This window comes from Pelecanus crispus, chromosome 3, assembly GCF_030463565.1.
Source record: "Pelecanus crispus isolate bPelCri1 chromosome 3, bPelCri1.pri, whole genome shotgun sequence".
In the NCBI taxonomy this organism is placed as follows: Eukaryota; Metazoa; Chordata; class Aves; order Pelecaniformes; family Pelecanidae; genus Pelecanus; species Pelecanus crispus.
Window position 1 is genome coordinate 35,844,734 of NC_134645.1, and position 16,713 is coordinate 35,861,446.

The window sequence follows — 16,713 nt, forward strand, 5'->3', positions numbered from 1 at the left end:
CTTAATTTGAAATGAGTGGGGGCTTGTTTGCTTACTTTGCTGCATTGGGCCTGGATTTTCTAGGTCTGGCTTCTGTGATGTGAGCCTATACTATTTCGTAGAGTATCTTTAGAAAATCTTTAATGTGCTTTTTTCCACGCTGCTTCCCTTGGGCACAAGCAGCACAGTGGCATACTGAGCTGCTCCTTCTTCTGCCTTGAAGATTTATGTTTAGCAGAGACGATCTTTCAGATTGCAAAATATGTGACATTTGCGCAATGCCATGGCTCATTTTTGTGGCCTGCAGAAAATTGCCCTGTAGATGCTGTTGTAACAGGGAATTTTCTCTCAGAGTATCTGGTCAAAAGGGTCCTACTAATTGGTAGGGATTAAAACAAACAGAAGTAATGTGGCGGGGAAGGTAAACTCGAAAGTGCCAGCTTTTTTGTACCTGTATCAGTTGTAGCATAGCATTCTGGCCAGGAGATGACTCCCGTAATCCCCATAGGACCTGCAGAAAGACAATCATATTTCTTAATGCTTCCATAATATGTAACCAATACATATTCCTTCCCTACCAAGGGTCCCAGATAACCATGGTGCCTACGTACTCCATGATGGGACCTTTCAGAGGACACATGAGTCTCAAAAGTAGCCGTAAGTACTCAAATTATTACTAGAGAGGTGCCTATGTGCTCCAATTTTGGAATAACAGCTTGAATATTATGAGATTATTAAAAATACATATTCTATTATTGAAATAATATAAAGTAGATAAGTGCTTCTAATATCTGCTATTACAAAAATCTCACCTTCTTAATTCAGGCAAGCAGCTTTCCTGGTCAGGATCTTTGCCACGCACCTGTAGAAGAATTGCTAGAAAGCTGTTCTGCCTGAATCTTCCCTTCTCGGAAATGCTGTTCCACTATACTTTCTCCAGATCCATAGTTTCAGTCCTTAATTAGATGCTGGCAAACACACCACTACCCGTCATTTTTGTCCTTTTTGTCCTTTGTCCCTCTCTTGACAAAGCCCAGCTGCAGTTGGAGACATTTCACTCTCTGCACATAGGGAGTGCTGCATTTCAGGGCCCGCAGGGTATTATCCTACCATCCTCCTCTTCCCACCTTTTCAAAGGAATCCCAAAGGACTGAGAGGAGGACACCTATTGTGTCCCCACTTCAGCAGTCTGTCATACTGGTTTCCTATATAAAGTGATATATATGCATTTTCTGAAGGGAACAGAAGTGGAGACACCTCTGTTGGATGCTCAAAGCAGAAGCCAAAGCTCAATGCCTGCCAGTGCTTCCTGTAGCTGAAAATAGGCAGAAATTCTTACCCAGAAGGGGAGCAGCTTGAGATAACTGTGCAGCTGAACCAAAGTAAGAAGATCTGGAAAACATTTGTCAGCCATTGACTGGGCCACTCTGCTGAGAGATTGTCTCACTGGTTACTACGTTATCTGCACTGAAGCAAGCACTGTGGCCATAACCATAGGCAAATGTTCTACCTCGTTAAGCATGAGACAAACACAGAGGGAAGAGGTGGTCCTCTCCCCTCCAAATGTAGGCTCTAAATAGAAGATGAGGAGTAGACAGATACAAACAGATGCAGGATCATAACTGTGAACTACTGCTTATGGTACGAGATATCTCTTTCCTTGCAATGCTAGATAGATATTTCTATCAGTTCACAAAAGGCAAAGCCAAGGATGTTGCAGAGATGGTTCCCACTTGCCAGTAATGTGAAAGGTAGATAAGAATTTGAGATTTCCAAGCTTTTGAGGCTTAAGTATCACTGAACAGCTTTTATTTGTTGATTTTAGTACATATAGCTTTGTCCCCACGTTGTGAAATTTCCACTTGTAGGAATTAGCAGTTAGCAATGGTATAAACATAAACTATTTGCAGTATAGAAACATTGCAGTTATACTAGTCTTTTAAAGATTAAAATAGTTGACATCTTCTTGAGAACATGGGGTTTTTTGCTCCTATAAGAGGCAAAACATAGTGGCTTTGAATTAGCAGTCTGGTGAGGAGCAAAGTCACCTCTTGTGTTTTTCAAAAGCATATTTTTGTTTTTCAGCTACATGGAAAAGACATGTTTTATCACTGTCATTGTGTATCAGTCAAACTTTAATACTGCTACGACTGTATTTTTGGATTTATGATATGATATTATAGCTCTGGACATGATATATTCTCCAGACATGATTTGCAGAAGTAATCTTTTGCAATTCAATCAGGGGAACTAGGTAAATTAGTCATCGTACAACTACACATTCAGGACTATAATAAATTACTAGGAAAGTCATTACAAAATGGGAAATAAAAAGAGTCAGTGTTGAGAGAGTTGTCACTGTTCTTTATTACTCGTTCTTGTTATCTGTGTTTCCTGGAGATCTTTCCTCATATATAGAAGCAAGATGTAAATGTCTTGAAAGTACAATAATACTCAGAGTTTAGAAAGATTCTCAAAAGCAGGAAACTTTCTGTAGGTAGATCTGTGCTCATATACAGAAAATGCTGAAACTCTGAAATACTGAAAACTTGGATAAAGCAATTTGCTAAACGTTGCAGGTAAATAAGATCTATGTAAGACAGCAGAAAATACAGAAGTTTTATTCTGTTCAAATGTGGGCTTGAGAACTCTGCCTGTCCTTACAGTGCACAAAAGGGCTATTTCAATTTGACCTGATGTGTTTGCCCCATCAACAGAGCCTCATAACAGGGCTACTTAAAATTCCTGGAAGATTTCTATTTAACATTTCCCTCAATTTGAAGTTATTCAAAGATGTAAAAGAAAACAAAAGAAAAATCTATTAAAAAGTGTGAACTTTCCAGTGAGCTCAAATAAGATCACCCTCTCTAGGGGTGGGAAATATTTATATAGGCACCCACTAAATCTCCCCATTTTACTCTTTTTATCTTTAAAACATCTTCTTTGAGAAATGGATGTGTTTTTTCATGTCCTCTTTTCAGAGAGATTGAGACACAGAAAAACATAATTACTTTCCAAATTTCAACAGAAAGTCTCTGGCAAAGAAAAGAATTTGCTTTTTTTTTCCTTACATAGGAATAACCACAATGCTACTTATTGCACAACATTAGTAATTTTCTGGACACAGAAATAGAGGATAGAGTTAGATTTTATGAAAGACAAAAAATTAGATTAAACTACTAGTGCCTTGTATATCTTCAGCATTTCAAATTTGGGGCGGTAATTCATTTTGAGAAGAATGTTCTTTTTATAAATGGATTTTCCATCCCTTTTTAATCCTTGGATATTGTTTGGATTATCACATTGTTCTGCTGTCATGCTGTCTTTTTCACTGTGTATATTGAAATCAGGCTGTCACTGCCAATCAGGGAAAGATGTGGGGCATTTCCCAAAATACTATTTTCTTTTCCTTAGTGACAAGAGCCTCTAGCTGCTGTGATTTAGGGCATTGCCATTCCTTGAACTCAGCAGAGCTGCCCCACTTTACACCAGCTAGGGATGGTGCTGGATATTACTGAAGAGCTTGTTCCAGTTGCTTTTGCCAGCAGGAGGTTACAGCACAATTGGCAAAATTCATGAAAAAAATTAAGTTTTCAAAGTTTTGGAAGTGCATAACTACTAGTCTCAAGCACATAAAAGCTTTGAAATAGAATAATACTGATTTTAACTATTTCATTTCTTTAGTATGGTACTGACACCCATGAGTAGTTTCCCTGATTGAAATTGGACACATGGTAAATGCTCGTGATCAGAAATTTTGTGAGCTTTATATTTGTCTGCTTCAAGTACTGGATTCCATGGTGGCAGCTGTACTACTCATGCTAAATTTCATTGAGACAAGAGATAAGTGCATTTTGGTCATAATTTTGCACCAAGTTCTCCATTGCTTTATAGCAAACATGGAGTCATTATTTCTGATGCCTCTACACCTGTTTGTGTCACGGTGTAAGCACTCTGGTTGTGCCTACATGCTTCCATCTGATTGATGAACGATCAGAATGGATGGTCTGGGAGCTGAAGTAACACCACCTTTCTGCGGCTGGTCATGTTGGGATGTGATGCTGTTCCTGGACAAGCCTGTCCAGGCACTGAAAGCAGGTCTTCATGCCAGTGCCCTTCTGGCAGGCTTTTAGTCACTTGCAGGAGCACGTTAGTAAATAGTACTAAATGAAGCAACAAGTATGACATTAGGTTCCACTCTTTCTTATGGTGCTTGTTCAAAAGATGACACAACAAATTGAACGTAGTCAAACTTCTTGGCAGTGAAAACCAGTTTGTAGCACTGTCTCACTTGGTAGGCAAGAGATTTAGACAAGAAAAAGCAACACAGCAAGAAAGCAGCCAAACTGAGGTTAGAAGGGATTGATTCCCAGACTCTCAACCCAATGCCTCCTATTCTTTCAAAATACAATAAAAACTTTGAAACTAAGTCATTAACTGAAATTGTACATTGGGGACATGAACAATGAAACAATCATTTACTTCATTGTGTCAGAAAGCCAAATGTGAACAGGTTGGATGGGCTGATTATCTCAGTGTAAAGGCTATTCTGTGTCTGTGGATGGAAGGCCAAAGGCATGTCAGATTTCTGATCTCCAGTATGCTGTTTATTTTTTAATATTATTTGCTAGCAATGTTCCATCTACAAATCCTGTCTTTGATGACTTGAGAAGGAATCCAGAAATAATATTTTTGTTTGGAAACAGGTTGAAAGATACTGATCTATCTCAGCCACACTACCAGGTTAAAATTTAAAACAAGTAAATGTTTATCTGCTTCTTGACTTTTTTCCTGGGCTAATGAACTTATGTCAGATACAGACACAAATTCTTCCTAATCTGAGAAGTCTTGTGGGTTAGAGATTCAGAGGAGAGTCATGGTCAGTCTGTGTGTAACACATTTGTGTTCTACATCCTGGGTCCTTTTCTGGCCCTACTTCTGTCTTTGTGTGCATCCAGTCCATTTTCCTCACTGTAGAGCTGGTAAAGTTAGGCCTGGTATTACCAAAAGGTAAGATATTCATATGAAGTTTTTTACAGTACTTTGTCCTACTTTCTAGTATTAAATCTTTGGAAATGTAAATTAAACAGTGAGATCCTCTATTATTCTCCAGAGTTCTATAATGTCCAAGGCTCGTACGTTACTTATTGCAAGCCATAATTCGCAGGTAGTCACAAACATGCAAAATGAGAATAATTTACCACTTTTTCATGTTACATGTTGTGTTTCTCTTACTTTTTTAAATGAATGAATATTGACTTGATTTTATTGGAAGCAGGAGAGGACAAATATTAACATTTTTTCAGAGCCATTATTGCCTGAGACATATCTTAGTTCATTCAACGGGGCAAGAATTTTCCCTCTCACAGCTTTTTCTCCTGGACCTTCCTGCAAGCTCTCCAACCAGTACATCATTCAAGATCACATGGCTGCTCATTACAAGAAGCTGATGTCTGCCAAAGGTAGGTACAGTCTTTAATGACAACAATATCTGTGTAGCTGAAAGATGAAATCATAGTCAAGGGTATGTTAGTTGCCCTTAGTTTTGGCTGGCTGCTGAATTTCTTCCCCTTTCTTTCCTCCCTCTCCATGTCACCAATGCAACAGGTGTAGGAGGATTTAAAAGTGTGGCATAACATGGTGTGCCTTGGAACAGGAGATACATAGAACACTCAATTGGAACTATAACCTTGTCTTGGGAAAAGCAATCCTAACTGTTGAGAGGCATAAAGTCTACAGAGTCAAACCATGCCACAAAAAGACAAGTTCATGTTAAGAAGGGAAATGTTATTTCATTCCCCTCTATTATTTTAATAATGGTTTCTGTTTAGATGTATATGGCAGTTGACTAAAAGGAAAGGTAAAATGAGAACTAGGGCAGGTATTTGCTTAATCGGGAGAAAACACTGAAGAGTAACAGTGAGGTTACAGCTTTTGATGTTTAAAAAGTTACAGTGTCAGTCCTAAATAACCTAGAGGGAAGTTCCATTAGCATGCAGTCATGTTTGAAAGGGCTCTTCAAATACTCTCCCTCCTGTAAATAGCTGCAAACCACTAGAAAGAGAATTTGGATAAAAAAATGTCCTCCATCAGTTGTCTGGAGCTGTGTAAACTTACTGGTGCTTCAGGTGCAGATGACAACTGGAGTTGAATGGTTGTAGCTGTAGTTAGGTTACTGCAAGACTTGTAGTCCTTGGGCTGCTAAGGCTTTCTAACCAAATAATCCACTGATAATATACAGTGAGCTTTATAATAACACATAGCTGTTGAACAATAGATGAGACTGCTGATACATTTTTTGCCAGGAGACCAATCCTTTTATCAATTTGCAGTGTCAAGTGTTTTATCTTAAACTACCTAGCTCAAATCTAGAGCATCTTTTCATCATGGTATCATAACCACTATCTATAAGTTTCATGACCTTCACCATGCTACTGTTCATGACCATCCCACTCATATTGGGAGCTGGAGGCTGGATTGCTGCTGTATACTTTTGTGCTTAAGTGACTTTTGCTTTTGTATGGCTAATGTCACAGAAACAGTGAACTCTAAGGACTGTAGAATTCACATCCTAGTGCATTGCTCATAAATATACAGAAGCATCAAGATTAATTAAAAGCAGCAAAGACTGACGAATATAATTAAAATTTGTTTTATTCTCAACTGGTGAAGCCTAAATGAGGGAGCAAAGATCAAAAAATAAAAGGAAGAAAACAAAGATGTTTTGCAGTCTTTTTGTGTATTGCATTCTTAAAGCTTAGAAGAAAATACACAGAAGATATTCTTGGCATAAAAGGAGCCAAGTGTTTTGTTTCCAAGCAGGTTTCAATTTTCTTTTTTCAAATGTCAGTCCTGCTTGTCTGTAGTAGAATTCAGTTAAGCTGGAAAGAGCTTCTCACTGTAGGTGCTAATCAAAATTTCCAGTGACTAAAATTTCTAATTCTTAGGTGTTTCACCATCTGAAGTTATAGTTCTCATAAGTCAGATTTGGAGCATACCAGAGCAGGAACCTTTAATATTAAAACACTTATTTTACATATTATAGTGCTTCATCATTTTTACAGGTTTTCCTTGTAGAGCTAAACTTTTGCATACATATTAAAAACTGCAATATTGTAAGGATATCAACGTTCTCTTCTGTACGTACCTTGATGCTCTAAAGTGCTGACTTGCCACATGTTCTGTACATCCTCAGAGGAAATGATAGGATTTTGTGCCTCTGAAAAATCTGGTCAGGTCTAAAGGCCTTCTCCAGTACCCTTCTAAATATTCTCCAATCTTTTTGAAATACAGCTGCTTTTTTAAATACAACCTGTTTGGCCTCACTCCAGACAGTAGCTAGCCCTGCATGTCTGAAATGTCATTTGGAGCACTTGTACAAACTCCAATTTGCTGTGACATTTGGCAGCAATCACAAAAGTGTCTTGGATGGAAATGGAGTCAGTGTCCTTCAAATGAAACTGGAATATTGAACTCCTAGGTGATTGCTTTTCCCTCCACAGTCAAAAATAGTGTTTCCCCATATACCTCAGCTATATCCAGGTATATGCAATCAGACATACAGCTCTATTAACATCCATACCGTCTCCTGTACGGACACATGACTTCATGAAGACTGTGCAGCAGTAGAGTAGCAGGGCTTGGTTCCCTGAAGCTCACTTGATTTAAGCTTTTACAATGAAAATCAAATGACCAAATAACAGAAAATGCTGTGTACAAAACTGCCTATGTAATTGTATAATCAAATAACTCCTATTGCTAGAAAGATGATGAAGAACTGATGACCTTGAGCATAGGGACAACTTGAATCTCACTCCTAGAGCGTCACTTGGCAGTTTCCCCTGGCTGGTAGCAGCTGTACTACTCATCCCTGAAATATAAACTTTCTGGATAGCAGTAGATGCCAACACAAAATTAGTACAGCTTTTCTTAAACTGTAAACTTAAAATGAAGGTTAATAAATGTAGCTGTACTGGCTCTTACTTCTATACCTAAGTAAAGATGGTCAAAATCCACAAAATTCAGACCCAGGTTTGATACTGAACCAACAACAGCACTGCTGAGGCACTTATGCTTTTGCCCCAATAAAGACAAGGGGTCAAACCCTCAGCTGGTGTAATTGCAGTTGGTGCAGTTGTAGTTGGTGTAACTCAACTAACCTCACTACATTTAAGCTATGCTAGCTTTTGAGAGCTGACCATTGGTGAAGAAAATAGCAGGAAATAGGAAGAAAATAGTATACATCACTAGGGAAAAAATAGGATTTGGTGGTTTGTAGATCTGCATTATTAATAATTCTAATATTATGCAGACTGGTACCACATTCCCACAGGGCATTCAACACTTCAGGATGATCAGTTTCATCTCTATCCATTTTCATATGATTATTTGTGATGTTAGCATTTCATTGGACTGAACATTCTTTTTGTTAATACAGCTGCTGTTGATTCATCTGCACCAAAGAGTTTGCATACCAGCGTTAAATGTGAGTTGTGTTGTTTTGTTTTGTTATGTTTTGTTTTGTTTTCAAAATAGGTCTGGCTCCATTTGTTTGGTTTGGAAATACTTGTCTTCTTTTATGATGAAGGTGCTCTGTAGAGGTATATATGTGCCGAAAATATGCATCATTGTGGTTAAGATAATAGTATCTAGTATCTAATATCTAATCTAGTATCTACGTTAATAGCTGTACTTAACACTTGGTTCATGTTTGCACAGATACATGCTACCTTGCAGACCATGGGACTCTTTGATACACATACTTTAAGCAACATGGTTGTTGGAGGCATAAATTGCTCTAGTTTTCCAGTCTGAACTCAGACCACTGGCCCTTTGAATTCCTTGCTAATCCACACTGTATTTTTCATTTCCTTACCTGCTTCGCGTATCTCTGGGCATCAGGTGTACTACAGTTAAAACGGGTTTTGAGGAATGAATGGGGTCTTGGTAATAGAACATTGCACTGCACCTTAACGCCACCTCTTGGCTGAAGCCTGCAGTACCCAATGTGTAGGCAGAGTCTCTCCTGCCCTTCCTTTTTTGAAAAGAAGAAAGTTTGATGAAAAGCAATATATTCATCCCTTTCCATGGACACAGAGCATTCACTTTGGAATGTGTTTATTTTTCCCCATTCACCAAGTTGTGAGGCATATGCTCCTTCTCTGTTTGATAGTTACATACATGGGAGCACGCACCCTTCCTACACAGAAACCCCCCATTTTAAAATTAATTTTAAAAAGCTGGAAAAATGAAAGCTTCTATTTTTCCACTGTGCATGCATAGTGGGAACCATGTATCAGAGATCTGCAGTAGGCTATTGCTCTGAGCAGGGTATAATGTACTTGGACACAAAGATAGCTCAAAGGCAATGGTGAGATGCAGTTGTTCGAGCAAGATACACACAAGCCAAGAAGGCAAACATAACTCTTGCCCATAAAGATTCAGAAGAATGTGTCATATGAGATCTTCAGTACAGAAGAACAAGTTCAGGATCATAACACATCACAATCAAAATTCTCTTCTCTTTGGTTTTTTAACTCCTCATGCTCAACAGTATGTTTTTTCTTTTTTCAGTGCTGTCTTTTATATATTATTTCAAAAATCAATATTTTTGATTAATCACTTTGTGAAACAGTGCTGTAGTAACAGAAAGAAATGCCATAGAAAGCTTTCTGAGAATGTTAGTTAGAGAGAGATGATCCTGACACGGAAGTGCATGAGTAGAATCTCACCTACTTGAGAAGATCAAGAGGACATAGAATTTGTTCAGCTACCTGCGTTAGCTACAATAGCAAGTTTTCCTAGATGATGTATCAGAGGGAAACATTATCTGTGTTTCTTATAATGCTTTCTTAGGAAGGTATTCCTCTTACACAGCTAAGCAGGACTCTACTGTTGCATGGAGTTTCTGTTAATTTAGAAGCCCATATGAGTACAAGGTTCCTGGTACACACAGAAGCCATAACATGAGATTCTCAGTCAGAGAAAGTGAGGACCCAATATCATTTTTGTCAGTAGCCCACTGGGGAAATGCAAATCACCTTTGTTGTTTAATATTTATCTTCACTAAAAGATAATAGGTATCAGCTAAGTTCTTTTTCTGACAGGTTAGCTCCAGAAATGCCTGTCTTGGCAAAAGAAGTTTTGTCCCTCGAAGGATAAAACTCAAAATTTAGAAGTCACAATGAAAAGGTGCATCAGAACTTATGTCTTCTGAAGTGTTAAGTAGGGGAGTAGCACAATGGAGGTACAGTTGCTGCTAATGGGGTTGATGTGCAAATCTTTTCAGCAGTATAAAATGACTTTATGCCTACAAAAATAGGCTTCTGTTTATCATTTGCATATTCAAAGGCACAAAATAAATGAAGGCTGTTTTGCCAGCCTACTAGAATAATAGGAGGACAAAAATAATTTTCTGCTTAGTACAAGATTACAGTGTTTTCTTCTTTTCATGTAAAATTTTCTCCCACAACAATCTCCCATTATTCCTATTACTAGTTACTAAGTGTGGTGTGCTTTTAAAACCTTGAAATTTATCAGAACTTTGACAGATAAACATTCTGATGCAGTATAATTTCTTACCTGTTCCCAATCTATACACTCAGATGGGTATAACCTTGTTTTCCAAATGCATGATCTGTGTTGGATACCATGTGTTTCAATGGTAGGCTGCAAGAAGAATAATCAGGTCACTCAGTAGTGATGCAGACACATGCAAACCTATTAAAATAAAGAGAAAAACTCAAACAACTACAAAGATTAGTTCTGAAAAGACAGAAGAAAATACAGTGTGCAATTCTGTGTTTCATTTTAAGAATAAATGCACTGCAGATAAAACACTGTAAATAATTAGCTTTTTTTACAATCTGAAAATGCACCATTTCACAAGCTGTCTATACTGTTGCAGTTCAGACTAAGAACTGTATAGAAAAAGTGGGAGACATGCAACATATAGGAATTTCTCCTGAATGTATTCAGGTATATCTTGGATTTTCAATTCTAGGGTTTAGAAGGGCACTGTTTTAAATTTTGTGCTTCATCAGGCTTTTTGCTGGTTTAGATTTCATGAAGTTACTAATGTTGCAGTTGGTAAGACTGTCATTGAATTAGCTGAGTTTGTTTCATATAAAAAATTCTTCTAATGACTTTTAAATATGGTTTATAAATAATTGCAAGTGCCAGCTTTCATCAATTTGTGTGAACAGAACAGAACAGAATAGAATAGAATATTTCAGTTGGAAGGGACCTACAACGATCATCTAGTCCAACTGCCTGACCAATTCAGGGCTGACCAAGTTAAATCATGTTATTAAGGGCATTGTCCAAATGCCTCTTAAACACTGACAGGCCTGGAGCATTGACCATCTCTCTAGGAAGCCTGTTCCAGTGTTTGACCACCCTCTCAGTAAAGAAATGCTTCCTAATGTCCAGTCTAAACCTCCCCTGGCACAGCTTTGAACCATTCCCATGCATCCTATCACTGGATACCATGGTGAAATAGTAGTTGTGTCTCTTTACTGTCAGAGTAACATTCAAAATGCTGTTGAAATTGCACAAACTTATGACAAAAGTTAGGGAGAAACAACTAACACAAAGCCTCCTGAGCAGTCCTTTCTCTCTGACATGGAGCTGGCTTTGTTGTAGCAATAAGACTACATCTCTGGTGTTCTCATGTTAAGAATCATGGTCCATTTCTCAGATCTCATCAAAGGATGGAAAAATGTATCTGTCCCCTGCCTTAAGACTTGATATATTAGCTGGAGATGCATCAGAGATGAGGAATATGGGAGATACAGTTCATCATCATAAGTGTTCTTGTGGAGATAAAATTAAGCAGAGATGTTTTAAGAGTCATGAGAGCAGCGTGACTTATGAAACTACTGTGAAAACAGTGATTCCTTGGCCATCCCAGTGTGGAAAATGTCTGACTAGGAGGATGTTTACATTTCTTACTCTCAGCTGAAGCCACATTTGCTAGAAAGAGCATCTAATAAGTACGGAAAGAGTATAAGGTGTGCTGCTGAACATGCCAATGACCAGGTTTCAGAAGAGTGTCTTAGCAATCAAAAAGAAGAATTTCTGTTCCAAGGCAAATGTGAAAGTCTGGGGGGGAAAAAACCAAACCAAACCAAAAACAACATTTTGAGGCATTGTTTCTATTTTGAAATTGAATACCTTATTTATTTATAGAGCATTGAGCTTGAGACTTATACTTACCTGTAGCACCCAGGAAGTCCTCCAAATTTCTCAGTTATTAGGGATTAATAATTAACAATTAATTAAAAATAAGCAGCTAAATTGCATTCTTGGACCTTGGAAGCATGAGACAGTGTTGCCACAGCCAGCTCTCGAAGTCTCTTCCAACCAGCATTTCCATGATACTTATGATGCTCTGCCCCAGATTCACAGAGCCCAAGTTTGAGTCAGATCTCCTGAGGCTGATCAGCTCAGTAAGAGGAGCAGAAACCTTGGCTGATGTTCATATGAAGCTGTCCCAGATGAGCTGGCAGGAAACTAGGAAAAACTTAACACTCATGAAAGATTAATCAAAACCAGCCCTAAACAGGGGAATCCATAAAGGTAACCCACACTTCATACAGGAAAATGATCCACCCAAATTGTTAGTTGGTCCTGCAGTTCTGAAAATCCCTTACTAAAGCTCAGCTCTTTGGCTCCATCACAGACTCAGCCCACCACTCCAGGGAAGCGTGGTGGTCCAGGGCACCCTGCCCTAGTTATCTTCCTACTCTCCCATTCCAGGAATGAGAGCGACTCCACCAAGGCCTGCTCTCATATTTTTTTTCTCCTAGTTTTGCGGTATCTGCTCTGCTTCTATTAGCAGGGTATTGGGTAGCAGTACAGCAAAAGAAGCACACCAGCATGGTGAAGCTGTGGTAGGAAGTGGTCAGGTGCTTCAGGTTCACTCTACCCAAGTTAAAGAATCTCCTGAAGGAAGACCTAAAGTAAATCTGACTCTCTGGGCACACCTTTAGGTCTCCACAATCTTGGTCTTAAGACAAAGCCATTCCTTCTCCTCTCTGTTGAGCTATGAATTGATTACCAAGCCAAGGTCAACTACTTAAAATGGCGAGATGAGCTATTCAGACCATTGTATGTTCTGCACAATTCACTTGCACTTTTAGGAGTACAGTGTATACATTTACACAAAAGGAATTACAAGTAATATTATATGTAAGTATGTGAGGCCATGTGACTGTTCACCTTTTATGGAGCGTTGATCATACAATTGCTCCACATGCTGTGACTCATTTTTATAAATATGAAACTCAAATATACATACAAGTGTGTGCAGAAACACATGCTTTAGTAATTGGAAAAAGGAATAGTAATTTTCTTTAAGAGGAATTTTATTTTTCTGTGTACAAGCAGAGTACTTAAGTGTTTAGATATGGCACATAGTGGTCTTTTTATAACCTGTGTTTTTCCCTTTCTAATTCTCTGCATGAGACAGACATTAGTCAAAATAATAATTTACATTTGGGTTTTAACCAGTTTAAAATGAAGTTGCTTTGCGACTTTCAAGACCATAACACCTGTGAAAAAGAACAAGTTGTTTCTCCAGACAGTTCAAAGACATACAAAATTGCAGCATTTTATGCGTGAATAATCTATACAGTCAATTATATAAACATAATTTTATCCCTACAGATGTAGAATCTTAGTTGTCACTAATCTTGGGCAATTGAAGGGATCATTTAGCAATCAGTGGAAATTAATGTGTTTATATATGCAAACATCAATTTTCTATCATTGCAAGTTTATGGAGCATTAGTGAGATGGTTTTTAATAATAAATTTTGCAGTCTGTAAAAAATAAATGTGTATATCACCATTACAAGGGAGCTGCAATGAAGGGAATATCAAATGTATGACTACACTGCGTCATTCAGCTATCAATGATTAAACAACTAGTCTGGTTCATAAATTCTTCTTGTCACACTTCGAATCCTATGCTATGCTAGCAGATCCTTTTGGGATCTGAGTTCCTTTGTGGTAGCCACTGCACAGTTTAAAGATCATCTTCTGGGGGTATCTGCTCAAAAAAATGTACCACCTAGAACAGGGTAAATGTGTGCTATCATCCTCTTTTACAGGGAGGAAATTAAGACACCAGAGATTAATTAACATACCTATGATCACACTGGAGCATGTTGTAGAGCTGGGAATTAAATGATGGTTTTCTAAGTCCTACTGCAGTGCTTTAATGACAAATACATCCTTCCCATCAATTTCAGAGTCAGCGCTGTTGAAAGAGTATAGAATCATAGAATCATAGAATCGTCTAGGTTGGAAAAGACCTTTAAGATCATCCAGTCCAACCATTAACCTACACTACCAAGCCCACCTAAACCAATCAAGGGCAGACTAGACTAAACCATATCCTGAAGTGCCACATCTACCCGTTTTTTGAACACTAATTGTGTTCACAGTAATTGTGAAAGGGGAGGAAGAAGGTAGTGGGAGCTACTGGAGGATGCAGAGCAGGAATCTTGTCATAACCCTTGTGCACGGACTGTTTGAGCTTTGCATTCCTACTCCGCTGGCAAAGGAGAAAGCAGCATACATCAGCAATCAGTCAGTACTTTAAACAGGGATGGAGCATCCTGACATTTCTCTTGTACTCCAACTTTTAGAACTCCTTTCCTCCTTGAACACCTCCTTCAGTATCAGTAAAAAAAGAAAGTGCCGTTATCCCTCTAGAGGCTTTTATGTTCCTGTCACTGATCTGCAGACAGATGTTATGACTTCTACTTCTGGCCTTACCAACAATGTCTTTTCACCACAAAATATAGAATCAGTTCAAATATAATCAGTTCAAATAAATTAAAAAATGAGTGACTTAGCTGTAGGAAATTTTGTTTGCCAAAGTAATAGAAATTCTAGAAAAAGTTCTTGATCACTCCTTGGCATAAAGCAGAGTTGACAACTGAGCATCCCTCCACCTGCTGCCTGTTGGCTTCAGGTAAGAGACAAAAATCTGTAGCTTGGCTAAAGAGGTTTTCCCAATTTTTAGTAATTTTTAGAATCTTAAAAAATCAAAAGCAATGATGCTGGATGTATCCTTCTGCTGGACCACCTTTTCACAGTGTAAATTACTGTTGTAAATCTGCACTGACACGAGGGAGGGAGATCTGGCCTTTTGTATCAGAAATGTGCTGAAACATGTTCTAGATGAGAAACAGTCTGCAAGAATGGGAGATGATCTAAGTGTCAGAGTTTGCTCTTATTTGCTTATGCAGGAAGCTGTGAATACTTAGAGGTTAAGAGCAGGTGGTAGTTACAGAGCTGTGAACCTCACTTTTTCAATGTATCTTATTTATACTCACTAAAAGATTAAGAAAATAGACTACTTCCCCTACGTAAGCAAAACAAATGCCAAATCTTGTCCCTGCGCAAATAAGAGAAGAGAGTGTGTTCTTTCTTTGTTTTGATGCAGTCTATGAAGGAATTGTGTCAAGCATTGTCAGCTCCATTGATATCCGTGAATTTGTTAGCAAGGCAGAACCAGTCACAGCAGACGTGGGTTACGGCCAAAGATTTCAAACAGTTCAGAATTGCTGGATTGGGTGGTTTTTTATGGAGAGCCAATTCCTTCTTGCCTTCCTCCTGGGGAAATTCCTGTTCATGTCAGTGTGAGCACTCACATTAGCAAAATGTGCAGAATTTGGCAGTGGATTGGAAAACAACATGGCAAACAACAACAGGCAGTGTTGCTTAGCAATGTTTCCTGAGTATATGTGGCATTTCAGAGACTTTTCTTCCCCTATAAAATTGTTATCCACTCACTTGATAGTATTGCAGCATTTAAATATTGATGAAAACAAATAAAGCTGAACCAGAGCTTGGGGCTTAAAAAACACCCACGCGCTGTAGATTAATGTGCCAACATAGGCTTTTCATAACAATAGCTAGCATGGCAAAGAGTATCTGAAATCAAATCTCAGCACTTGAGCCTCACTTACCACTGGTTTCTGCTGAAGGAATGGTCGTGTTTGCTCTGAAATGCCAAAATAGCAGTCCCCACACCAGACAAACTATTACCAGTGCAGACTGCAGCATTTGGCCCATAGGTGGGAACATCATGAGTAACTGTCCTTGTACCCCTTTGTATTGCACTGGCCCAAAATCTGAGATTACATCTGTTAACAAAACTAGCAAAATTTGAGAAAAAATGAAATTTCAGAGAAGTTGATAGGTGATCCATGATGGCTGACATGTATCTATCTCAGAGCTTCATAGACACAGAGAGAATAAACTGTTGTGGTTATATAGCTTGTTTTTTCCCCAAGTCTTCTCTCTGTTCATTGCTGTTTTACAGAGTCTAGGGGGAAGGGTTTAAAGTATGTCCAAACCTTATTTATTTACATCCCACTTCTCGTTAAACTGTTCCAAAGGCTAACTTACCTTGCTATGAGGAATATACGCCTTTGTTTCAGGATGAATTTGTCCAGTCTTGGTAAATCTTTGCTTGACAAACTGCATTGTTTAATTTCTGTTCTGTCTATAGGTGCTTATAAGCTGGAATAAAGTTACTTCTTAATCATTCTTTTTAGGAACTAAATACATTCAGCTCCTTAAATCTGTCACCATGAAGCGTGTTTTCCAGACTTCATTCTGATGGATCTTCTCTGCATCCTTCCCAATTTAAAAATGCTTCTTGAGTAGTAAAATTTTAGAGCAGGGTATGTAATTCCAGCAGCAGTCATCCACCTGT

General features: G+C 38.4%; 1 protein-coding gene across 1 annotated transcript in view; it reads left to right on the top strand.

The window, feature by feature from the left end:
* The first annotated feature begins 575 nt into the window (after window positions 1-575).
* LOC142593208 (spermatogenesis-associated protein 7 homolog) overlaps window positions 576-16,713 on the top strand; it is a 39,468-nt gene continuing 23,330 nt past the window's right edge. Inside the window, exons 1-3 of the mRNA XM_075706973.1 lie at window positions 576-636; window positions 5,349-5,441; window positions 8,417-8,464. Of these exons, the coding sequence (XP_075563088.1) occupies window positions 576-636; window positions 5,349-5,441; window positions 8,417-8,464 (202 nt within the window). The remainder of the gene's footprint in view (window positions 637-5,348; window positions 5,442-8,416; window positions 8,465-16,713) is intronic.